The sequence below is a fragment of the Ursus americanus genome, chromosome 10 (assembly GCF_024610735.1).
Source record: "Ursus americanus isolate L20-20 chromosome 10, mUrsAme1.1.p, whole genome shotgun sequence".
Taxonomy (NCBI): Eukaryota; Metazoa; Chordata; class Mammalia; order Carnivora; family Ursidae; genus Ursus; species Ursus americanus.
In genome coordinates this window covers 58,986,631-59,012,514 of record NC_142136.1, presented here as the reverse complement: position 1 = coordinate 59,012,514, position 25,884 = coordinate 58,986,631, and the positions used below count along the sequence as shown (strand labels likewise).

At 39.7% G+C, this 25,884-nt stretch overlaps 1 protein-coding gene and 1 long non-coding RNA gene across 4 annotated transcripts in view; both read left to right on the top strand.

Moving 5' to 3' along the window:
• The window catches only part of LOC123791878 (uncharacterized), an 85,808-nt gene extending 73,874 nt beyond the window's left edge, over positions 1 to 11,934 (top strand). Inside the window, exons 4-5 of the long non-coding RNA XR_006779544.2 lie at positions 2,048 to 2,169; positions 9,263 to 11,934. This is a non-coding gene — a long non-coding RNA (uncharacterized LOC123791878). The remainder of the gene's footprint in view (positions 1 to 2,047; positions 2,170 to 9,262) is intronic.
• Positions 11,935 to 14,090: 2,156 nt separating this feature from the next.
• Positions 14,091 to 25,884, top strand: part of INTS6 (integrator complex subunit 6) — a 90,343-nt gene continuing 78,549 nt past the window's right edge. Inside the window, exons 1-4 of one of the 3 annotated variants that reach the window (XM_087865156.1) lie at positions 14,091 to 14,160; positions 15,218 to 15,303; positions 15,677 to 15,754; positions 16,574 to 16,723. In XM_087865156.1, coding sequence (XP_087721282.1) covers positions 15,232 to 15,303; positions 15,677 to 15,754; positions 16,574 to 16,723 — 300 coding nt within the window. In that variant the 5' untranslated portion in view covers positions 14,091 to 14,160; positions 15,218 to 15,231. Of the gene's footprint in view, positions 14,161 to 14,602; positions 15,304 to 15,392; positions 15,502 to 15,676; positions 15,755 to 16,573; positions 16,724 to 25,884 lie in introns of those variants that run through there. The other 2 variants (XM_045796873.2, XM_087865157.1) reach the window with 2 other exon arrangements.

Genomic DNA, 25,884 nt, shown 5'->3' with positions numbered 1-25,884 from the left:
TTGTATTGTCTTCGGTTGTATTTTGAAGAGGAACCCTAAACCGAAATTGCGTTTCACAGATTTGAAAATTAAAATCACAATACATCTGTTGACATCAAAAGTCACAAAATTGCTACATGAACAACAAAGAGGCTAAGTCATATTCATGGGACAATTATGTCCTTAGGGCGTGGAGGAGAGGACTGTGTTCCACCTTTGAATGGCAGCTCCTCTTAAGAGTCCCTCTGATGCCTCCTTTCCACGTGATTCCCCTTCCTGGAGTATTAACTACTCAGATTGTGAAATGTAGGTATTTGTAAAGCCCTAAGCATAATGATCCCTAGATAGACTTTTAAAAAGGATAGATTGCCTTCCAAAGAATTGCCCCCCCCACACACCCCTCTCATATTTAGTTCGTTTTAAAGAAAGTATTTAGGCAGAGGTTTATGTGAATTCTTTTTTTTCCTACTCATTTCAAAACAATTTACATAGTAATGGTAATAGTCCAGTATAACACACACACATATGGATTGTGCTTGAGCTTTTGTTTTATCATGGGATTGACTGGTACCTACAGGATACATCATATGTGTGAGGCAGATGTTAGCTATAGGTATTTTTATATCCATGAAATTCGGTTAATATTTTTTATTTTTTGTGTTAAAATGGTTAATTTTCTTACAAAACACACATTTGTCTTTTTTTTTCTTATTGTTGCTTCACAAAAGCAAGAATGTCACATAGTACTTCTGGTATTACCATTCTAATGGCAATGTTTATTGCGAACTAGAAATTTTGCAACTAAAATCAGAAACCCATTGAAAACCACAGATTCATCTTTTGAAGGTCAAAGTCTTTACTTAACAATATATGAATAATACAAATGGATGTTTGTGGTCAAGTTTTAATGGTTTGACAGAGATTTTCTCAATGTGTCACTAATTTGAGCATGCTGCAGTTATGATAAAAACTACATTTAATGGTAATTAAACATAATTTTTTTTTAAAGATTTTATTTATTTATTCGACAGAGATAGAGACAGCCAGCGAGAGAGGGAACACAAGCAGGGGGAGTGGGAGAGGAAGAAGCAGGCTCCCAGCAGAGGAGCCTGATGTGGGGCTCGATCCCATAACACCGGGATCACGCCCTGAGCGGAAGGCAGACGCTTAACCGCTGTGCCACCCAGGCGCCCCAAACATAATATTTTCTAACTCATAAAACACAAAGAGAAATAGTGTCATTTATCTTTAAAATTTTTGAGACAACAGGGAACATTCTTAAACTATTGACCATTGCCCAAAATGATGATCTGGTTAATCAAATGAGTTTTTAAAAGTTGCCACACCAATATTTTATTTATTTATTTATTTATTTATTTATTTATTTATTTATTTATTTATTCACTCATTCATTCAGTCATTCATTTGCTATACCGATATTTTAGTGTCAAGTGGAAGTTTAGTAAAAACCTTCTTTTTCTCCTAAAAAGTATTTTGTTACCACACTAGATTCTTTACAACTCTAAAACACTTCTTCGTAATTACTGTGGAGGAAATTTGGAGACGTCACGGCTAGTTTCAAATTTTTTTCTGACAAAATAAGAGCTACCAGCTTTTCGGCATCTGCTAGATGCCAGGCACATGCTAAGTAGCACACGTACCTTCTTCTTAATCTTGGCAACAGTCCCGCCATGATAGAGACTGCTGGTTGCCCTCCCAACACAGAGTGCAGCCACTCTGCAGATAAGAGGGGCCAAGCAACACAGTTGGCCAATCGGATCTAAGAGGAAATTATTAGGAGTGGTGCCAGAAAATCTCTTTTCAAAGCAAGTCCAGCTCCGCTGACGTGCTTTCTTTTCTTCTTCCCATTACTTCTGCCAATGCAAACCTACAATACTTGAGGTGAAATAGCTAATTACCAGTTGACAAGCACACATTAAGATTGGCTGAACAAGAAAACAGAGAAAGCCTCATGTTCTTAATGACATAAAACTTCGAGTGGACAAATGAGGCCTGCTTGGACTGCCTACCACTGGTATATGTGATAAAAATAACCTTTGTTTTTCAGGTTTCTTATTTATGGATGAATGCAACCCTCAACTATTCATCTGCAAAGAAACTGTTGACCTTTCAGTGTCTGAGAGGAGGCAACCCAGCTGGTGGAAAATAGGATAATAATCAGATGCACAGGTATCAGAATCACTAATGATCTGCTTTAAAAGTGCTTTGAGAACTTTGGATTAGAAGTGCTGTATATCATGGGGAAGATATAAAGTAAGGGGCTATGGAAACATGCCCCTTAATTTTATCTTAATTTTTTTTTTTTTTTTTACCTTGGGCAAGTGTCTCTAACCCTCGTCCTTAGTTTACTTGTCTTTAATACAAAAGAATTGCACTAGATTATTTCTAAGATTCCTTACTGACAGAACTATTAAAGTGCTATATATGTTGGCCTGTAACAAGACAACAGCAACAATCTGGCCCTCAAATGTGTAATTCCTGGTAATCTTCTGAATAGTAGTGACGCATAGGGTTCACGATGCAAAATTGAATCCGTAGGAGTCACACGATCCCTAAGACAGACGACTAGTGTCATCAGACAGGTAGTAGTATACTCCGTACTGAGGTTTCACATAAAAGTGCTGAATGGAGTCACTAGAAGAACATGGACTCCGGTCTTGAATTTGGCTTTTCTAGACGGATTGTGCTTTTTTAGAAAGAATGAACAAAAGGGCTACACAAGTACGATGCGGAGTAGAGTAAAAGCGTTCTCATCCAACGCCGGTAGTCGGTGAATTGCAAAAGTCAATTAAAGCACAGAGAAGAGAAGAGGATGCTAGGAACCTTAAACTTTTTGTTTTAACCTGAACTGCATTTCTTTTGTCCATCTTTTGACATGCAAAATACTTGTAGATTTTTACTTTTCCCGGGCTTTTGCAGTTTTCTTGCTTACATCTAATTTGACAGCAATTTCGTCAGTGACTTGTTTACATTCCATTGGTTTACATAATATTTAATTAATGAACATGAGTACAATGACAAGTTCAACTGGTATAGAGGGGCTTGAGGGAAGAGGGCAACTACACAAGCACGGAACTTGCTGGGAGAGCAGAAGTTCACAATTATATTAAAGGGAATTCTACCACTTTTGAGCATATACCATGCTGTGGCATGTTTTAAAGAGGGAACAAGGAGCATCATTTAATCTGCAAATTAAGTGGATGTCATGAGAGCTCCTGTGTGCCCATCATCAATAATAGATATTGCATAATAAGATGTTAAGATATTTTATTCACTGCTTTAGAACATGGGTCTTTGGAGACTAGGAACTGAATATTAGAATGACATTCTCACTAATATCCTAGAAGCTCTCACCCCTTTATCCTCTCTATCTTGTTCTTTTTTTTTTTTTTTAAGATTTTATTTATTCGAGAGAGGTAAAGAGAGCACAAGCGGTAGAAAGGGCAGAGGTGGAGGGAGAAGCAGACTCCCTGCTGAGCAGGGAGCCCAACTCAGGGCTTGGTCCTAGGACTCTGGGATCATGACCTAAGCCAAAGGCAGACGCTTAACCGACTGAGCCACCTCCATCTTGTTCTTATGAGCAAATTCCTCCCTCATGAGAGATTTGGTTGATTGTCTCCTTGTCATTTTCCCCTGTGCCTGAGTCTCCACCCTGGTTTCCTGCTGGGTATCCCAGTTCCTCTGGTCTTTACAGGGACTGGAGCTCTGTTCCTAAGCACCAGTTCCCACGGATGGGTCAATGATAACTTCTGCCAGACTTGGCCAGAATTATGCCTCTGGATTCAGATCCAGGTTCTAGTTTTCTTCTGCTTTGTGACTTTGAACTTTGTTCATTAATATTTCTTGGTGTCCCAATTCCTTCTCCGAAAAAGTAGGAACACTTAGCTGGCAGGTTTCTTTGGAGATTAAATGATCATGGGAAGCTCTAGCAGAGTGCCTGGTGCAAGTAGGCAATGAAATATCTGTTTTCTTCCCATTTCCTTGATGCCAAGAACATTTGGTCTTTGCCTGTTTGCAGCTTCCTGACTCCGAGCTCTGACCACTTACAGGAATGCTTGTTGAATCTGTAAGAGGTCGATCACCTGCCAGCCAGGATCTTTGCCCATTAAGAGCCCAGATGACCTGCTTGCTTGTCCATACTGTTCCCTGTTAGCACTACAGGGATTTCCCGGAAGCATTCAGCTTAGCTCTGGGTTTCACTGGTCAGCTTTGGTGGCCATCTTTTTCCCATAACTCCCTCAGCATTCATCCTCTTTACCTCTAAATTTCTGTATAATGGATTCTGTCCTTCGACACAGACACATTATACATTTAGTACTATGTACTGGCATGTTAGGGTTCTCCAGAGAAACAGGACCAACAGAAACAGGAGAGAGAGAGAGAGAATAAAGAATTGGCTCACATAATTATGGAGGCTGAGAAGTCCTGAGATCTGCAGCCTGCAAACTGGGGTCAGGAGAGCTGCTGGTGTAGTTCTAGTCCACGAGATGGTGAGCTCAAGACCCAGAAGAGCCAATGTGTCAGTATGGAATCTGCCCGAAGGCAGGAAAAGACCAAAGTCCCAGCTGGATGCAGTTAGGCAGGAGGAGTTCCCTTTTACTTGTGAGAAGGTAAGTCTCCGGTTCTAGTCACTACTTCCATTGGATGAGGCCCACCTACTTTAGGGAGGGCCATCTGCTTTACTTGGTCTCCCCATTTGAATGTTAACAGCATCCAAAAACACCCTCACAGACATACCCAGAATAACATTTGACCAAATATCTGGGCACCTCATGACCCAGTTAAGTTGACACATAAAATTAACCATCGCACTGGGCACTGTGCTAGGCATTGTTCATATTCTTGTCATTATTTCTGGTCTCAGAAAAGTCAGTGCCCCTTCTTGCACATCCCAATGTCCCAGCTATGCTCTTGACCCTGTCTGTCCTAATCCTGAGACCCACCATATGTCTCTTACACCTTCAGTTTTCCTCTGCTCTTTACCTAAAAACATATTTTTTCCTTTACCTTCAAATAAAGGTACTCTTTGGTCCTTTGAGCTACCATCCCATCCCTTTTTCAGTGCAAAAAAAATTGTTTATATTTTCTGCCTTCATTTGACTAAAATCCCTGGTGATCTAATTTACCGTATTTCTTCTGTCTCTATATTCCTTTAACAAGAACCTTATAAAAGTCAACAATGGCTTTCTCAAATCTAATGGTTTTTGTTCAGTCTCCACTTTATTTGATGTTTCAGTAACTTTTGAAGAAGCACATTCTCCTTTCTGAAATTCTCTTTTCTCTTTATTTTGGCCAAGTTGAGTTCCTGGTTGTCTACCTTCTTTCCTGCTAAGTGTTTGTTTCTCTTTCTTGACCTGTCCTCTTAGGTAAATGTTCCTCATAACATTTTTTTAAAAAAGGTTTTATTTATTTATTTGGGAGAGAGAGTGTGAGAGAGAGAAAGAATGAGAGGGGGGATGGTCACAGGCAGAAGCAGACTCCCCACTGAGCAGGGAGCCCGACACAGGACTCCATCCTGGGACTTGGGGATCATGACCTGAGCTGAAGGCAGAGGCTCAACCGACTGAGCCACCTAGGTGCCCCCTCATAGCATTTTGAACTTCTTTTTTTGGGCAATTTATCAAATTCCACTCCCTGTTTTAATTATTTCTATAGTACAGGTTTAAAAGGGAAACATCTAGTCCTACCACTTAATCCTCTTGTCTGCTTTATTTTTCTCCATAACATTTATCACTATCTGATATAACTTATAGTTTACATATTTATAATCTCTCTTTCCTTCCCCACCATGAGGCCAGGGATTTGGGACTATTTGTTCACTAATGTATCTCCAGCTTCCAGGGCAGTAGGCAGTGTTCGAATAATAGTTGAATTATTACAAAGATTCCGATATAGGGCTGTTCAATGCATCATTATTGTTAAAAGCAAAACATCTGGAGATAAACAAAATATCTACTAATAAGAGGAAAATAAGTCAAGAAAACAAGTCCATCCATGGCATGGAGTATTGTACATTTATTAAAAGACATATTTAAAATTTATTTAATGAAAAATGCTCACAATATATTAAGGAGAAAAAAAAGGACAGAAAAGCATATATAAAAAGACCCCAATTTTATTTAAAATATAAAGGAGGAGATATATACTAAAATGTTGTCAGTGGCTATGTCTGGGTAGTGAGATGAAAGTGATTTTTATTTTTCTGTTATTTTTGTATTTTGTACTTTTTGACACATTCTTTTAAATAAAATTTGAAGATAGAAAACAGTAAAGCTTTGAAGAAAAAAAAATGCTTCCTCATTCAGTTGCTATAGTCTATTCTTCTCCAGTTTGAACTTCTCACTGCAGTTAGAGATACAATTTGCACTTATCTTTTGGCACTGAGTATAGTTTGCCTACTATTATGTATCTTTATGTCCTCTACTAGGCCCTACACTTTCTAAAGTCAGAAAGCATGTCTTATTTATAATTTTCAATGCCTACAGCACCTGTCTACATTCAAGAACTGAAAGAAAAAAATAATTTAAAATGTCTTAATAGCCAGGAATAATATGTAGTGTTAGTTGCTTAGGGAAACCATCAAATCATGTTATTTTTAAATATTGCTCTGATGTCCTTCATGACTGCTTTCAGAACACTCAGGTTTAAAGCTGTGTTAGCATGAGGACTACATACAGTACAAGGATTTTTAGGGTTTGGCCTGCCTCTCTGTTGCTTTTATTTACTTTTTTTTTTTTTTTAGTAGTTGGTACATTACGTGAAAACTTTCAATTCTGGAGTAAATTGGGGCATGATCGTAGATTTCAGGGACTGACACATTAAGTTAGTTAGGCTAGGTTGTTATAACAATGACAATATGATACAAATGGATCCCAACACACAGCTCAAACACAAGTTTATTTCTTGCTCTTGAGGGTGGGCATTCTTGGTTCACAGGCAGATTTTCCTCCACACATCTAGAGTCACAGTGCCTTCCATTTTATGGTTTCCTAGGTTATACATGTCCACTGGATGCTAATCGTATATACTAATCTCTGCCTCTGGTACTTAGGTTGTAAGTTCAGTGAGGTCACAGGATTGCCAGATTCAGCAGATAAAAATACAGGATACCAGTTAAATTTGAATTTCAGAGAGACAACCCATAATTTTTTAGCATATGTTCCATGTAATATTTGTAATTACATGTTCCATGTAATTTGTAATAATATTTGTAATATTATTAAATTATGCATTATCTGAGGTTCTGAATTAATCTTGAGTCCTGTATATTACCTGGCAACTCTATGGGGGTAGAGAAGGTCTATCTCATTTAACACTGAATCCCCAGAATCTAAAACAGTACCTATTGACTTTAAGATAAATAAGTCTGTTCATAATATTTCATGAATAATTGAACCTATATTGGTGAAGAATACTTATTAGAATACTGCTATTAAGAATATGTATTAAGTATCAGCAAATTATTATTAGTAACACTTGTTATGAAAAACAACACTTACTAAGCACATCGGCAAAGAATACTTATGAACAACCCGTAAGACTTTAGCATGTATCAGCATTTCAAACCACAAATGTTTTCCTAAACTTCAGTAAATGGGGAAATCTGTCTTCCCCTGGAGATCCAGTCGGCTCTGTGTCTCCTTCCTTTCAGGTCTCTACTCAAATGCCATCTTCTCAATGAGGTCTTTCCTGCTCTCCATATCTAAAACTGCAACCCACCTCCCCCTGCAACGTTTTGTTCCTGTCTCTGCTTTCTTCTTCTTCCTTAGCACTTGCCGTGAACATAGCATATGATTATTTACCTTGTTCACTGTCTACCTCTCCCACTAGAATGTAAACTTCATTAAGGACGAGCATTTTCCTCTGCTTTATTCACTGCTAAATTGCCAGCTCCTGCACATACTAGAGATTCAAGAAATATTTGTTGGACAAATGACTGAAAACACACTATTGGTTCTTATTGGAATCTAGTTACCAGTAGTTTGAGGATATTCAGTTTCCATGACACAAGATGGATTTAATCTCACTTGCTTCTGCTTGTATCTACTCAGTTCACCAAATTCTGTCAATTCTAGCACCTCAATGCCTTTTTAAAAATTTAAATTCAATTAACATATAGCATATTATTAGTTTCAGAGGTAGAGTTCAGTGATTCACCAGTCTTACATAAAACACCCGCTGCTCATTACATCATGAGCCCTTCTTAATGTCCCCTTCCTTCTACCTCCCTCCCCTCCAGCACCCCTTAGTTTGTTTCCTACGGTTAAGAATCTCCTATGGTTTGTCTCCCTGAGATGGTCTTTATTTTTCCCTCCCTTCCCATATGATCCTCTGTTTTCTTAAATTTCACATATGAGTAAGATCATATGATAATTGCCTTTCTCTGATTGACTTATTTCATTTAGCATAATATCCTTTAGTTCCATCCATGTCATTGCAAACAGGATTTCATTTTTTTGATGGCTGAGTAATATTCCACTGCATATGTATACCACATCTTCTTTATCCATTCATCTGCTGATGGACATCTGGGCTCTTTCCATAGTTTGACTATTGTGGACATTGCTCCTATAAACACTGGGGTGCAGGTGCCCCTTCTGATCACTACATTTGTATCTTTGGGATAAATACCTAGTAGTAACACCTCAATGTCTTTTGTACCCTCTCCTTACTTTCCTGGTGCCGCTTCCATGGTACTTCCTATTTCTTCTCTCAGTTAATGCAGAATTGCCTAATTGGTCTCCTTCCCCCACTGTCTTCCCATTCTAATCATTCTTTCCAATTGTTACTGAAATTATCTTTCTAAAATGAGAATCTGATTATATCACTCCCTTACCCTAAAACTGTTTCCCTATCACCCAAAGATAAAATTCAAAATTTCTTTTTTTTAAAAAGATTTTATTTATTTATTCGACAGAGATAGAGACAGCCAGCGAGAGAGGGAACACAAGCAGGGGGAGTGGGAGAGGAAGAAGCAGGCTCATAGCGGAGGAGCCTGATGTGGGGCTCGATCCCACAACGCCGGGATCACGCTCAACCGCTGTGCCACCCAGGCGCCCCAAAATTCAAAATTTCTTAGTTGGACATGTGGAAACCCTCTCTGATGTGGCCCAGCCTCAGTTTCACCACTCTTCCACACACATGTCCCAGCCCCATACAAGTTCTATCTGCTCAAATATCACTTACTTTGTGAGATTAGCTGCTTCATCTTCAGGGCTCACAGAGCTCTTTGTATATTCTAATGACATTTTTTTTTTTTAAGATTTTGACAGAGAGAGAGACAGCCAGCAAGAGAGGGAACACAAGCAGGGGGAGTGGGAGAGGAAGAAGCAGGCCCCCAGCGGAGAAGTCTGATTGTGGGGCTTGATCCCAGGACCCTTGGATCATGTCCTGAGCCGAAGGCAGGTGCTTAACGACTGAGCATCTTAACAACTGAGCCACCCAGGTACCCCTCTAATGACACTTACTTTAAGAGCTACCAGCACTAAATGGTATCTTCTCGATTCTAAAATGTACATTTGTTTCTACTTTAACATCTCTAAAATTGGAATTCAACTTGCAGTAATGGCATCTTACAATGCTGTCACCAGAAGGCAGTTGTGATGTAGCTGTACTTGTGCAAACTTCATGGTTATTCCTGGTAGCATGCCTAGGAAATTGCAAACCCTAGACATTTCAGGCAACCAACCATTTAAAGAGAGGATATGAATCCTGGTTGTGGTCTGAAAACTTTTTCCCTGACATCGTCTAGTTGGATCAAGAAAGCATGAGCATCAAAACTTGTATATTAGGGTGCCTGGGTGGCCCGGGTCACGCTCTCAGGGTCGTGAGATGGAGCACCGGTTTGGTGTGGAGCTTGCTGGGGATTCTGTTACTCCCTCTCTCTTAGCCCCTCCCCCCTTAAAAAAACCACTTGTAGATTAAAAGCCAATGGTTTGGAAGAAAATACTGAAGACAATAGTGGAGTATTCTTTTAAAACATGCTTCATTATTAAATCTCCTGGTTGGTAGAATTCAATATTGTGGAAAAATTCTAATTGATAAAAAATCATTGTCATAGCTTAGCACTTTTTTCCTTTCACTGGTCCAAAAACAATGGCATTTCTTAGAAGCCGTGGTGTCTCAGAGTTGATGAAATATGTATATAACCTTGCATTTTCAAACCGATCCTCTAAGACTGGTCTTATGCCTGGTGTTTGCTGATTTATCATAATTATGTAGTCTAATCATGTGTATCTGTCTTCTGTCTTTCCATTAGATTACAAACTCTCCATGACCTACCATAGTGCCTGTCACGTAGTAGGTATGCGATTACCATTTACTGAGTTACTGCAATGTTCATGTTCTTTAGCTGATCTTGAATCATCTGAGACTTCAACTATTACTGTGAAATAATGCTTGTTGGAGAGGTCTAATATCCTTTTAAGAGTACTCCCTTAGTAGCATTTTTCCATTTTTTTTCTGTGGATTGATATGAGGATGACCAAAATTCAATCTCTTTATGTATATCCAAATACATTCTGCTCCATAATTTCACATCTAAATTTTTATGCTTATTCTTTTTTTTTTTTCTCAACCTGTCAACATCATTGGCTATTATGATCTCAAAGAGTAAAGCAGAGAGCTGAGGAAACAGTAAGACGGCCAAAAAAACTTTGTTAGGTTACATATGAGGAACATTGGGTTCATCTGATTACTCTGTTCAGATGGCACATCCAGATACCATAAGCCAAGTCCTCGGCACATAATTATTTTTAAACCGTATTATCCTGCTTAATTGGTTGAAAATAATTTAAAAGGGCTCTGGTTGGCTCCTACGAATGAATCTAATTCATCAGTTCTTAATTGTTAAAATAGCTCCGTTTCCACAATTTAGGCTATTGTTTAAGCCAAAGTCACCACTCGTTCAGAGGCTTTCAGAGAATTTATTCATTTCCTTTTAGATTGGAGCCACAGCATTTAGGCAGAGCTCCTTTAAAAACAGCAACAAAGAGCAAAATTTTCTCCCACATACCTCTTCAGACCAATGTCCTCCCAGGGAAATCTTCCCTAATCCCCTAGACTGCAACGGCACAGGGTTTAGCACACACCACTTCAACTCGTTTTCCCTCTAGCATTGCAAGAGCTCACTGTTTTTTTCAGTTGAGTCTGATGAAATAGTTGGCTTGCATTTAGGGGCCATGTTTCAGAAAAATAAGCCCGTCTCTAACCAGAATCTTTCTAGAATCACAGAGATTGAGTGAAGAAGAGATTCGCATTTCCCATCTCGTGCTTATTCTGAGGCCTAAACTCACTGAAGGGAACAGTGGCAATCTCTGACACTATTTAGTTTTTTCTTTTTAATTTTTGTCAAACATGGTTGAATTCAAGCAATTTAAATAAGCATATGATACAAATCCACTGTTATCTAGACTGATGTCACATTTATAGTTTTTTTTTCCGCTTTAGTTTGCAGATTTATTTTAGAAGTTCTTTTAAGAAATGTAATATCTCTAAGGGTATGTGAATTTTTAAAGTTATTCATTGAGTTAGTACTAGATGTAGACATACACATTATTTTTATACTTGAAGCATGTAGTTCTTAATAAGATTCACCTGAAGAGCTTTTTAAAAAATGAGATGACCGGGGCCCATCCCAATTCTACTGAATCCCTTTTCTCTGGGTACGAGGAGTTGGTACCTTTATTATTATTTTTCACCTCTGTGGGCACTGCTGATGTGGATCTCCTGGTCCAGAACTACTGCTTTAAGCCACCATCAACCGATAGCTTCATTGTCAACCAGAGTCACTAAGAATAAACTTGGCCTATTTCACAATTTTGTCTAGGGACCACTCGTCAATGCTTCCTGGTTTCTGATTGCCTCTTGATTTGCTGCCTTTGTATGTCCTGATTTCTTTCCTGTCCTGCCTTCGGGCCATGCCTTCGAGCACTTCTGGGCTTCTGAACTGGAAACCTGGCCTTTGATCTCAGGTGTGATAGTAAGCACAGGTTCTGGTTAGATGCTTCAGGTTGCTCACTGGACTTGGCTCCCTTGATTTTTGCATCTAACCCTGTCTCTACCATACACCTCCACTTAGGACAGTCTGCCAACTCCACTGAGTCAGGGAAGAGCCATGATGTCTCCATTGGAAATGATTTCAAATAACTGTAACAGGGAAGGTCATTATTAATGCATGGTTCTCTACTTCAATAGTCGAGTTTGATTCCCTTCAAACACTGCTTTGTACTTAGCACCCCAGCTAAAAACTGTAATTTATATGGGAAAAAAATCCTTAGTTTGGAATAAAAGCCCTCTACTGTCTGGATCTGACCTACCTTTCTGGATCTTATTCTCATTCTTCACGTTCCTAGTGCTCCAGCCTAGCTGAACTTCACTGTTCCCCAGGAAGCCACTGGCAATGCTGTGCTAACCTTCTTTCTTCACTATATTTTCAGTGTCTTAAAAGGACTTTTTCACCAGCAGCTTCGTCCTTTACCTACATATTCAAATCCTACCAATCCTTTGAAGCCGTGTTTCTCAAACCTGAGTAATGCAAAGGAAATTCTTGTCATTCTAGAGAATACATGTTTGGATAGGCAGGGGTCTGTGGACCAGTTTGAAAAGCACGGATACAGAAAACTGAAGACCAATTCCATGAAAATCTTTCAGTTGCAAATTATAACTTTGAAAGAAAAATTTTGTCTTTATAACTGGTAGAACAATTTGTATATTGTCATTAAAATGAAAACACAAATTTTCAAGTTATCAAAGAACTCTGATCTTATCTCCAGATCTAGGATCTCAGTTGGAGAAACACTGCTTTAAGGCACATATGAATATACTGTCCCTGGAGAATGTTCATCACCCAAGGGTAACACATTTTTCTCTTTTCTGAATTATTTATTATCTAATCACTCTTTGCCTTGTGGTAGCTAATAATATGTACGTAATATTCTTCTAGAAAAACCATAAGCTCTTTGAAGGCAGGGTACACATTTTAACCATTTTTTAACTCCACCAGTCCTCATCAAATATTGGATGTAAGACCTGTATTCCATCTTATTTTGTAGTCCAAATCTCTTAAAAATATTTCACTCTTCTATGGTACATACTCACAGAACAGCATATTACTGAAATAGCCCCACTCTAAATTAACAAGAAGTTCAGAGGTTGTCCTAAGTATTAGGAAAAGTCCAAAATATGAAATATAAACTCGAGATTTTAGAAAAGTGCCAGAAAACATGTCTCTTTTGCGTTAAGGTTAGTAAGAACAATTTCATTAAATGATCAGACAGCAAATAATTGAGAATTTCAGGATAAAAAAATAAAATCGAAATGCAAGGCTAGCAGGAGAGGCCTTACAGATACCTCCATAGTCTTTATAAGGGTATGTCTCTAACACAACTTGTAGATCAGGTACCGTCCTCAGCTTTTCAGCTAGTATCTTTGAGCGAACAGTTTTCCTCAGACATTTAGGAGAGGATTCATTACGCCGGGCATGGTGACAGGGGCTTCTTTTAACCAAGAACGTCTTCCCTCATACAGTATTTGGATCAGTCTTAGAGACAGCATATAGTGAAAGGAAAGAGCACTGGGAGGGTTTATGCAGAACTCACTCCGTGTGTCACCTGGGCAAACTGAAATCAGTTTTTCCATATAAAAACGAGTTAGTGTTCTACAGTCTTCTAAGGTCTCTGTTAGCTCTGAGATTGACATTCTTTGGCCCTAAGAAAAAACATGGCTTGAGAGAGATATTTCTTTGGATAAGATCGGTTATTTTTCCCTGAGAATAAAAAGGGCAACAAACTGTTTATCGATATTTGAGTCTTCCCTCATGCCCTTTTAGGGCTGAGTTAGGAAAACAGAGGGTTATTTCTCTTTTTTTGGGTCTCCACCGGGAGAACTGGTCTGGTCCGGGTAGAGTCCTCATCCTAGGTCGCTCCCCAAGGCCGAGACTGCGGACGAAACTGGCCCCCTCGTCCCCACTTCCCAACGGGAGCGGTGGGACTGGCGGAGATTAGTCCCTGGTCATAAACAACCTCTCACTTCCCCTCCCCCTGCCCCGGGCCCGCCCGCGGTGAGGCCGGCCCTCCCAGACCCAAGGAACCTCCTCCGGGGACCGCAAGGCCGGAGCTCTCCGCGGAACGGAGACCGCGGAGCCTGACCCCTTCTGATCGGGTATTTGATTGCTTTACTCACTCGCCCACCGGGGAGGGGGTTCGATAAACCGACCTCCCAAGGGGAGCTGAGGCCAGCCTCCATTTCCCTTCCCCCGACCCCTATCACCTCCAACAGCCAAGGAGAGGCCAGCGGCACTGACGCGCAGACTCACAGCCGCGGCCTCCCTGCGCGCGCCGCCGCGTCCCCCGCCCCCACCCCGCGGTCTTTCGGCGGTCCGTCCCCGCCCCTTCCCGGAGCCCGCCTCCGCGTCTGCTGGCCCGCCTGCTCGTCCCTGGCGCTCGCTCGCCCGCGCACCCGACGCCCCGCCTCCGCGCGTGCTCAATAACTGTTCCCGGAGCCGGCCTACAAGCTGCCCCCGCCCCTGAGCTGTTTGAATATGCTAATAAGAGGCTTGGGCTTCACCAATAGAACAGCGGGGCGGTGCGTCACGTGGCTCGAGGACGTGTCAGGGGGCGGAGCCTCTGCAGACCCTGCCCGAGTTAAAACCGGAGTGTGAGAGAGAAAAGCGCTTCAGTAGCGAGAGGGGCTGAGAAAGTGGTGACACCGCCGGGGTGCGGAGGGAGTCCCTGAAACTTCTCCCAACAGCCCCAGGGCCAATCTCCCCTCAGCCCACTCCCCTCTTCGCCAGCTCCCAGGTCCCCACTCCCTGCACCGGGGGTGGGGTGGGGAGCCAGGCCCGTCTCCCGCTGGGACACACACAGGGGCCGGGAGCGGGGACGGGACCCCCGAGGCGGGGGGGACGGACCGACCGACAGACAGACGGCCGGGCGCCCGCCCCAGCGGGCAGGCAGGCAGGAGGAGGCGGAGGCGGGGGTACGACGGGGAGGACTGGGTCCGGGGAGTTTCCTCTCAACTATCGGGGGAGAAACTCCCCGCAGCCGGAGGAAAGACCCAGACGGTGTTTTCCTCCCGGGGGCCGCGCTCCCCCGCCCCGCGTAGCGGCGGTCGCCGCCGCCGCCACCGGCGCCTCCACCTCTACCATCTCCTCTTTCTCCACCACCTCGGGCCCCGGTGTCCCCGGCCAGCACTATGCCCATCTTACTGTTCCTGATAGACACGTCTGCCTCTATGAACCAGCGCAGCCATCTGGGCACCACCTACCTGGACACGGCCAAAGGCGCGGTAGAGACCTTCATGAAGGTACCGACTGACCGAGCCCGGGCGGAGACCGGGGCCCAGCGGCCCGCGGGCGGCAGGGGTGGGGGGGGGAGGGCGGCCGGGGGCGGCGAGGCGGAGGTGTCGGGGACCTGACTGCGGGAGCTGCCGGGCTCGGGGACCCCCTCCCCCACCGCGCGGGCGGGCGGGCGCTGCAAGCCGGACTCGGCCCGGGCCCGGGCGGTGTGTGGGGGCCGATCTGTGTGTGGGGGACAGTGTGGAGGGGTGGCCGCTGCGTGTGCGGTACTGGGGGGGGGCGGCGGGGCCGCCGGGCGCCCCTTCGCCTCGTAACCTCGCCTCTGTGCTTCCCTCTCGCCCGCCCTGTTCCTCCTCCCGTCCCCCACCCGCTCTCCCGCAGCTCCGTGCCCGGGACCCTGCCAGCAGAGGAGACAGGTATATGCTGGTCACTTTCGAAGAGCCGCCCTATGCTATCAAGGTAACAGCCCTCGCCCTCCCCCTTCCCTTCCCTGTTCCTTCCTCGCTCGCCCTCCCCGCCCCCCCATTCACCCTTCATTATGCTCCCCTCCCCCACCCGCTGTGCTCCAGGCGCTGAGGTCTTTTCCCCTGCGGGCTCCCACCCCCTCCCCCGCTCCGGAGCGTCCTGGCGCGGCGCGGAGTCGCTGGGCCACCGCCGTCCCCTCCCCAGTCCGGCCCGGCGGCGGCGGCGGCGGCGGCGGCGGCGCTGCGATCAACATGGCCGACATTTCCCCTCCGCGGCGTGAGCGGCAGCAATGAACTGTGGGGGATATTTATTCAAGTTAGCCCGAGTGACAGCCGGGCCCGGCCGCGCCGAGCCCGGGTTTGCATTAAAGGGGACTCGGCCCGGGGCTCGGCCGCGCTCGCCCAGGGTGGCGAGCGAGCCGGGTGGGGGGCTGCGGGGCTAGGTGCTCGGATTCTTCCTCACAGGGCCGCGGGGCCAGTGGGACAGCTGTAGGTTAACTTCAGAAGTCCTGCTCACTTCTGCTTTCCACTAGTACCTTTGCATGCCCAAATTTTGTTAGTAGGTTAAGGAGTACATTTCCCAGGGAAGTTATAAAGTATTAAGGCTGTTAGCCACCAAAAGCTGTAAGCAAGCAGGTTTTTTCTTGGCCACCTTTGAAGAGAGTTTTCCTCGGCAGTGATACGGTATTAACACGTTAACCAAACCATACTGTAAAGTGAAGCATCTCTTTGGTGAACGGCAGATTATAACGGCTGTCCGTGTGTACGTGGCTTTAAAGGATGAAAAAAAAAACTCTTACATTTTTCTTTTCAGGCCGGATGGAAAGAAAACCATGCAACGTTTATGAATGAACTGAAAAACCTTCAGGCTGAAGGACTAACGACTCTTGGCCAATCCTTAAGGACAGCCTTTGATTTATTAAATTTAAATAGATTAGTAACTGGCATAGACAACTATGGGCAGGTAGGTTGAATATTAAGGTGGAAAAACAGTTGATTTTTCTTTTTGTGGAAAAACACAGTCAAGTCCAAAACCTAAATAACATGCAATACAAGTATGAAACATTTCAGATTAAAGTACAATATGCATATGATACAAAAGTGAAACTGACCATACGATATATACAGTTATAAAGCCTTCATTTTTTACCCCTTAAAATGTTTCTGTATTCAGAATTAAGAGTCTGAATTTTGTGCTATAGAATTGACATTAATTTGGTTTTAATCCCTTGAAGTTCACTCAGGTTATAAAAGGGGAAAATACCCTGCTTCACTACACTCAGTTTCTGTGATACTCTACCCACAGGCAGTTGTGCAACTACTGCAGTGACTTACGGACACTAGTTGATTAGTGGTCTTCCTTTCTATATTACTAAAAATGTCAGAAGAAATTTTTCTATTTGTTTTATCAGTGTTTATTTTAACGATATTTTATAACTATGCTGAAAGGTAAGATTTTCATTGGAGTGCAAATAACGGAGTACATTAAGATTTCTCAGCTGTTGAAGCATCTACAGTAAGCAACTATGCAGAAAGATTCTGAATTCATTTCTGAATTAAATCGCAGGTCCAGACTTATTTTTGAACTCCAGACTTTTGGAAAAGAATTTTCTTTATCCTCTCTGTCCCCCTACCCCCCCAATCCATTATGGTTCACTGAAATAATGCAAGGTAGTCCATTTTAACTTTTGAGATTGCTGGCCAGGAAAAGAAAAGGTACTGATAAATGTGTAATGTTACACATAATAAAGGAATATTAAACCCAAGTTCAGTTTTTAGGTTGTAGTGCAGAAGCATTATTGCCACAAGGATACATTTAGGAATACATTTTGGTCTTTCCCCAAGCTCCATGAGCCACAATTTTCTTGAATTTGATAAATTTCAGGGAAATTCTTCCTGTGACTACAACTTTTGGTTGCATTATATAGAAAGAAGCAGAATCATTCCCTTGTTTTAGAAATGTTTATGCTTTTAGTGCTAACTGTTGGGCACCTAAACATTTTTGGAAGTTGTTGAATATAATCCCAAGGCATTTAAAGTATACGTGCAATTCAGGTTCACTTTGTTCTGTTTCTACTGAATTGGATCTCCATTGCTTAATTCAGTAAATATATTATTTTCTTACCACATAAATCTTTTTTTTTTCCTCTTTTATTTTGCAACATTTGTAATTTAGGTAGGTTTGCCATGAACTTTTCAGTTCTTATAAAATTGATTTCTTTTCCTTTTATATTCCTTTGTTATATGTAGTGCTATATACAAGCTTATTGGTTAAGGTTTTGACCTAAACGTCTTTGAGTTCAAAGACAAATTTTGAAACTTGCCATTATTTGGTTATTATTTGGTTGTCAGGTTGTCAGTGTACAGAAGAACTATTAATTTCCTGTTTCTCTGCATCACATTTCATGAGTGGGCAAGGCATTTACACACATTTACCTCCTACCACCTATTAAAAATATTTCTTAGGATACTTCCTTAGAAAAGCTGATTTTCATGGAGAGGCTGAGGACATTTGTAATTTAAACCTGTATTTTCCTTTTCCCAGTTGCCATCTTCTACCAGAGGATACTTTTAAGTTTTGTCTGTAAAGCTTACAAAATGTTTGAGGTTGAAGGTGGTCCTGCTGTGCTCTAACCACTTTGACCAAGAGAAGAGCCTGGAGATTAGGCTGTTTTTATTAATTCAAGAAGCGGGAGGGATAATGCTTCTCAGTTTTTTTGAGAATAAGCAAGGATGCATGGAGTAATATTAGTGCTTGTGTCCTGAATTGGCACATAAAAATGACACTAGCATTAAAATAATTGAGGAAACCATAATTTTCAAATGAAAACGATTAAGTGTTTAATTAGCAGAAAACATCTTCCCACAGATATTTTTCATCATAAGACTTAATATTGCTGATTTAAATATTGTACGTTTCCTATTCAAAAAAGGATAGATTATCAAGAATTTTGGATGTCTGAAATATTTAATACTAAATATAGCTCATATATTTTCTTTCTAAGAGTACTTTGTGTTTGCCTGTTTTCTGTGGAATACCTTTATTCTGTAACCTCAGTGTTTTTACATAAATACTTCCCTTTTCATACTCTATGCAAGGATCTGTAAGGCCCACAGTACTAAATACTTGTATTATAATCTGTTACTGAAGGAAATGAGGTAAATGAGACAGAGGATGTTTTTATAGAGCATCTAAAAACATTTATATAAGTTTCCAAATAATTTTCTTAAATATCTAAATGTGGGTACATATATATTTATTTAGATACTCCCATAGCTACTCCCCACACGTACATACACATATGTGATTTTCCATAACTAATCCTAAGAGTATTTTTAATGCCTATATTGCATGTGCTAATTTAGTTAGTATACCTACAAATAAAACATTTTTGAGGTATTAGTAATTAGTATACTAACAATTTGCAGGGTGTCTGTAAGGTGAAAGTAAAAATGACTCTCGGTGAACGTCTTCTTCAAGCACTTTGGACATCCCAGGAAAAACTTACTTGCCCATGTGTATAGAAATTCTTTTAAATATTTAATTTTGATAATCAGTACCATTTGCTGATATTTCTACAATCATGGAACAATGTGTAGCTACTTGTCAGTCTTTTCTTAGAAATTACAGCAATACCTCATTAAATTGCATATCATTGCAGCAAAATGTGACACATGTGTTTTTCACCTGTGTTCACCAGGGTTTCAATTAATGCTGATCTTTTGAGAACCACTGAAAATCTGAACCAGCCTTAATATCTAGAGTTAGGACATGCTAAGTATTAACTCTGGCCTACAATTCATTATTTTTTGTCACTGGATTGATTTCCATACTCCTATTACCCAGTATACTACTGATTAAATTGTGCAGGACTTAGAATGGTATTTAACATACTACCCTGAGCCCTTGAAGAAAACAATCCTTGAGCAGTACCTAAAGGGAGGTACAATATGTGTTTAATTTTTTAAGGATTTTTAATGCCAGTTTTACCTCATTAAGAAATAGTGGCTTTTAAGATCAAGTTGAATGAAATTTAGGGAGAATAATTTTAACCAACTTTATTCTTCAGCATAAAGAGGTATTTGTGAATTTAGCAAATTCAGGTAGAGTTTTAATAATGCTAATTTGTTCCTTTTACCCAAGCGGTATGTATTTCGTACTCAGGTAGTACAAAATACAGGCTTTCTTTTAATGTTAGTAGGTAAAGTACTGAAAACTTGATTCCTGTTTGGGTTTTTTTCCCCCTTAGGCTATCAACAAATGTATTGACAGTAGTTTAATATTTATTGACCTACAGACATCTTTTCAGAAGAAAGTAGATTATAATACTTGAACATACTACTGTGCTGAGTATTAACTAGAAACAATGGTGAATGGTACTTTGTAAATTTTTTTAAGTCCCTGAACTTTTTTTTCTAATTTTTAAATTGTGCTAAAGAATACATAATACCAAATTTACCACTTAACCATTTTTTAAATTAAGTAAGTAATCTCCCCCCCAATGTGGGGCTCAAATTCACAACCTAGAGAAATCAAGAGTTGCATGGTCTTCCGACTGAGCCAGCCAGGTGACACCCATCTTAGCCATTTTTAAGTGTACGATTTGGCAGTATTAAGTGTATTCACATTGTTTTGCAACCAGTCTCCAGAACTTTTTCATATCTGCAACTTTAACCCATTAAGCATAACTCATTTTTTCCTCTCCCCAGCCCCTGACAACCACCATTCAATTTTTTATCTATACGAATTTGAGTATTCTAGAGATACCTCACATAAGTGGAATCATACAGTGTTTGTCTTTTTTGTGACCAGCTTATTTCACTTAACATAAATGTCCTCACCATTCATTCCTGTTAGCTTATGCCAGGATTTCATTCCTCCTTAAGGCTGAATAATATTTCGTTCTATGTACATACCACATTTTGCATATCCATTCATCCATAATGGACACTTGGGTTGCTTCCACCTCTTGGCTATTGTGAATGAATAATGCTGCTGTGAACATGGTGTGCAAATGTCTCTTTGACATCCTCCTTCCAATTCTTTTGAATATATGCCCTGAAGTGGAATTGCTGGATCATGTAATTTTATTTTTAAATTTTTGAAAAATTCCTATTTTCCATAGTGGTTGCACTGTTTTATATTCCCACTAACAGTGAAGAAGAATTCCCCTTGTCAGTGCTATTTTTGCTTTTTCTGATTTTGGCCATCAAAATAGGTGTGAGGTGATATCTCACTGGTTTATTTGCATTTGCTTAATTATTTGTATTAAGCGTCCATTCATATGCGGGTTGGCCATTTGTATATTGGCTTTGGAGAAATGTCTAAGTCCTTTGCTCATTTTTTAATTGAGTTATTTGTTTTTTGTTATTGAATTGTAGGAGTTATTTAAGTATTTTGGGTATTAACCCCTTACCAGATACGTGATTTGCAAATTTTTCTCCCATTTCATGGGTTGCCTTTTCATTCTTGATTGTGTCCTTTGATGACAGAGGTTTTAATTACTGATGTAGTCCTGTTTATTTTTTCTTTTGTTGCCTGCGCTTTTGGTGTCATATGCAAGAAATTGCCAGACCCAATTTCTCTGAAGCTTTCCCCCTATACTTCTTAGGAATTTTAGTTTAGGTCTTGCATTTAAGTTTTTAATCCATTTTGAATTAATTTTTGTATGTGGTGTATGTTAAGGATCCAACTTCATTCTTTTGCCTATGAACATCTAGTATTCCTAACACCATGTAGTGAAGAGACTGTCCATTCCTCATTGAAAGGTCTTGGCCTGGTTCTTGAACTTATAAACCTCTTAAAATTATCTTCAATAATTTTTACTGGCCAGTAATTCTTATTGGCAGATAGAGGACTCTATAGTCAAACTTGCTTAAAAGTTTTTTCTCCATCTTTATTTAACTGTGTAAAAGAAAAGCAATAGCCAGAAATGTGAAAATTGGAATCGCAGTCCTGACCTTGATATTAAATTACTGTGTAACACTGGGTAGTCACTTGACCACCCTGTGCCTCTGCTTTTTCATATTCTGGATTGCTAATAATGAAGCCATTGTACTCTTACTATAGAATTGATCGGAGGTTTAAATGGGTTGGTATATTAAAATATAGTTTCAAAATGGTGACATACCCAGGAGACACAAAGCATACTTTCTCCTCTCAGTAGATTAGTTTATTTACCTCTAGTTTTTTTTATTATTTTTCAGCTTTAAATGTGAAATTATAAGAATTTAGAGATTTTTTTAAAGCGGATTTTTTATTACATGCTTTGAAATCTTATACTGTATTTTTTCCCCTTGGGCATTGTATTGCTTCCTGAAGAAGCAGTGTGAAAAGTAAGTACTGTAACTTGGCCAGAGTTGTCTTAGTGGCAATCGGTAAATATGATGAAGTATAGGGATGGTGTTTTTAAAAAATGCATTAAATGAAAACTAGATGTTAGATTCAGAAAAATCAGTCATTTTTTTTGCAGGAATACAAGTTAGAGAAGAAACCTTTTACACAGGACAAAAAGCACATGTTTTAGGATTCTTTCAAATGGGGAGCTCCCCCTAGTGTGTTTAAGATGAGATTTACACAAATTTGTTTGCAAGGGACCATTGAGGAGCACGTCTGTTGGGTGTATCAAGGGATATTTTAATAAGAAGGTTTGAGCTCAAAGTAGCATAAAAGTTGATATGATTTATTTCCTTTTGAGCATTAGTTTTTTTTTTTTTTAAAGATTTTATTTATTTATTCGACAGAGATAGAGACAGCCAGCGAGAGAGGGAACACAAGCAGGGGGAGTGGGAGAGGAAGAAGCAGGCTCACAGCAGAGGAGCCTGATGTGGGGCTCAATCCCACAACGCCAGGATCACGCCCTGAGCCGAAGGCAGACGCTTAACCACTGTGCCACCCAGGCGCCCCTGAGCATTAGTTTTAAAGGCGGTAGTTTAAATGAAAAATTTTAAGACCCAGATTTTACTTTTTTTGAAAATACTTGCTATCATTTTTCTTCATAATTTTATAAGTCCCTGTTTTCTAAAGGATCAAAAAACTACTCTGTCCTGATCTTTCAAAAGAAAATGAAAAAGAATATAGAAAGGACATTATTGCATTCTTAATTACAAATTACTGAAAAGTCAGAAGTATGAAAGGCAAAAAATAAGTTTTACTTCTTCAAAGAAAACTTTATTTTCCCTTCATGCAAGAGAATGTTAATAATTATATATTAAATTATGTACAACTGAAAATTAAAAGGCCAGGAACAAATGTAATATTTGAATGAAAGAATTTCACTTATTCAAGTATTTTAAGTTGATTTAAGGTCATTTTTGATTAGAATTAGTGAAAGGATTATTTAGCCATGTTCATATCATGGATTTCTCCAGAGTCTGTGCAATATTTTATAACTTGAATTTTTCTTAAATATTTTGAAATTATTTTTAGCCAATATAACCATTCACTCAAGTTTTTAATCTATGTAAAATCATCTTGGTGGGCTTTTTTTGGTTGGTTGATCAGTGCCCACATACACCAATCCTGTTTTCTTTCATTTTAAAAAAGTATTATTTTTATATAAACTTAATTTTTGTTTAGCCTTATTAATTTTCTTAATTTAAGCATGGTCCCCAGACCATAAACAAAATACTGAAGTGTTTTTTTTTCTGTTTTAGTTTGTCTTTGTTCCCTGATTCTTCTTCCCCCAGCCTTTTTATTGAGGTAAAACTTAGATACACAAATTCTAAATGTGAAGCTTAGTGAATTTTTATGTACACTCTTGAGAACAAAATTGAACTTTTGCATCTACTGACAAATTTTTATTGGACTTTATATGTATTTTATTGTGACTATTATTTTATGGGACTTTAGAATTGAAAGTCATCATGGAAGTTACTCCATCTTCTTCATTTTAAACATAAAGGCCAGAAAGGTTTAAAATGGTTAATTTCTTCACAATTATGAATTATTTTAAAAGATTGAAATTGGTTAATGAACAATTCTGCAGATTTTATTAGTAACTTGTATGTTATTTAAGAAAAATTTTATTTAAAAGTAACCAGTAAATCTGAATCCGTTTTGGGGGTATGTCTGTAGTTCTTTAATGGAATATGCTTTCTTTCAGTTACTCTGAAAACTAGGCATTTTATTTTGTCAGTGTGTTATGTTTAGCCTTTCTTGTAACACTGTATGGAAATACTGTTACATGCAGTTGGATTTTCTTCCCATCCCCTTGTTTGGAAAAAAGTAAGAATGTGAATGTGGGGGGTAGCTGACAGGATTTTACACCACTATTATTTAAGGTCTAGATACTAATATATGTATATATTTAATGGTACTTCTTGATTTTGTATTTCATAGTTTATTAAGTATCTGATCTGGTTGGTTCATACAGAGTTATTAACCTAGTCAGTTGATAAGTTGGCTTTTCCAGTGTAGTATGTCAGCCAGTATGAGTATTAGAATTATTTTTTATCTGGTTTGAAGGATTTGTAACTAGTTAACTGTCATGTTTCCTTTGATGTAAGATAATTTTGAAAATCTCTAAGCATCATGTTTCAAGGTTCAGAAAACTGTTCGGTTCTATCAGTTTCTGCTCTACCCATGAGTTCCATGGAACCTCTCTGCCTCAGTTTCCCCATTAGGAAAATGAGGTGAAAGGATCTATGCTGCAGGATTATGGTGAAGATTAAGTGATACACAGTGTAATTTATTATAACACCTATTACCATTTTTGTGAATTTTTTTTATTTGAATTTTAAAAATTGGAATTGTGGGCACATAAGAGTATTTTATCTAGCTTTTTTCAGAGCAAGCAGTGTGGTTTTACAGAAAGAACTCCTTCATTGGAACTGGCTGTGCCTGACTCTGCCACTTACTAGCTTAGGTTGTATTGACAAGTCCCCTTAACCTCACTGAACTTCAGATTTCTTATCCACAAAATGGTGATAATAGCAATCTTGAGAATTTTTATAAGAACTAGAAATATTTGTTAATCATCTAGCAAAATTCCTGTTTGGTTCGTGGTAGAAACTCAGATGATGATTATTGTCATCCCTAATGTTATGTTAAACACTTAACAGAATAAAAGCTTTCTAATCTGAAATCTTTGAGAAAAGTTCCATAACCCAACATATATCCAATATAAGAAGTTAGAATTAGCTACCCAGTAGTTCTATCGAAAGTAAAATTTTGTGCCATAAGGAACATAATGGTTTTAACTTTGAAGCTCCAGAGATGGCTTCAAAAATATTTTTCCTTTGGTGTTAAAAAGTCTTTTCTCCAGAATCTCTGTTTCTTTCTTTCTTTCTTTCTTTCTTTCTTTCTTTCTTTCTTTCTTTCTTTCTTTCTTTCTTTCTTTTTTTTTAAAGATTTATTTATTTAGAGAGTGAGCATGAGCGGGAGGGGCAGAGGGAGAGGGAGAGACTTGCCAGCAGACTCCAAGCTGATGTAGGGCTTGATCTCATGACCCTGAGATCAGGACCTGAGCTGAAACCAAGAGTCAGACGCTTAACCAACTGTGCCACATAGAGCCCCCCAAAATCCCAAAATCTCTATTTCTTGTTGAAAACCAGTTTGGTAACATGAGTAATTTAATAAACCAGACATGTTTTAATTTTCAAAGCAAGAAGGTTTTTTTTTTTTTTAAGATTTTATTTATTTATTTGAGAGAGAGAGACAGAGAGGGAACACAAGCAGGGGGTGTGGGAGAGGAAGGAGCAGGCTCCCTGCTGAGCAAGGAGTCTGATGTGGAGCTCGATCCCAGGACCCTGGGATCACAACCTGAGCTGAAGGCAGACGCTTCTGGCCACCCAGGCATCCCAAAACAAGAAGGTTTTAATCTTTGAGGAAATTTCAATTTCAGTCCATTTCTAGTTAGAGTTCAAGTTGGTGATGGTGGGATACAGGTTGGAGGAGAATGTTCTTGTGCAGAAGAAAGGTCAAATGTGAAATGTATGATCCCTTTTATTATTTGTAATGTAGATTTATGTGGGAAAAGCAGGAAAAGCCTAGGAAGGATTTTTTTTTTATGTGATAATCTTTTTTTAGAGCATATGCAATTTGAAATTCAATTATAGGTATAGTGAGAGATAGTTGCACATAAAAAAATATTTTAACTTAAGAATCTTATAATTAAGAGAATT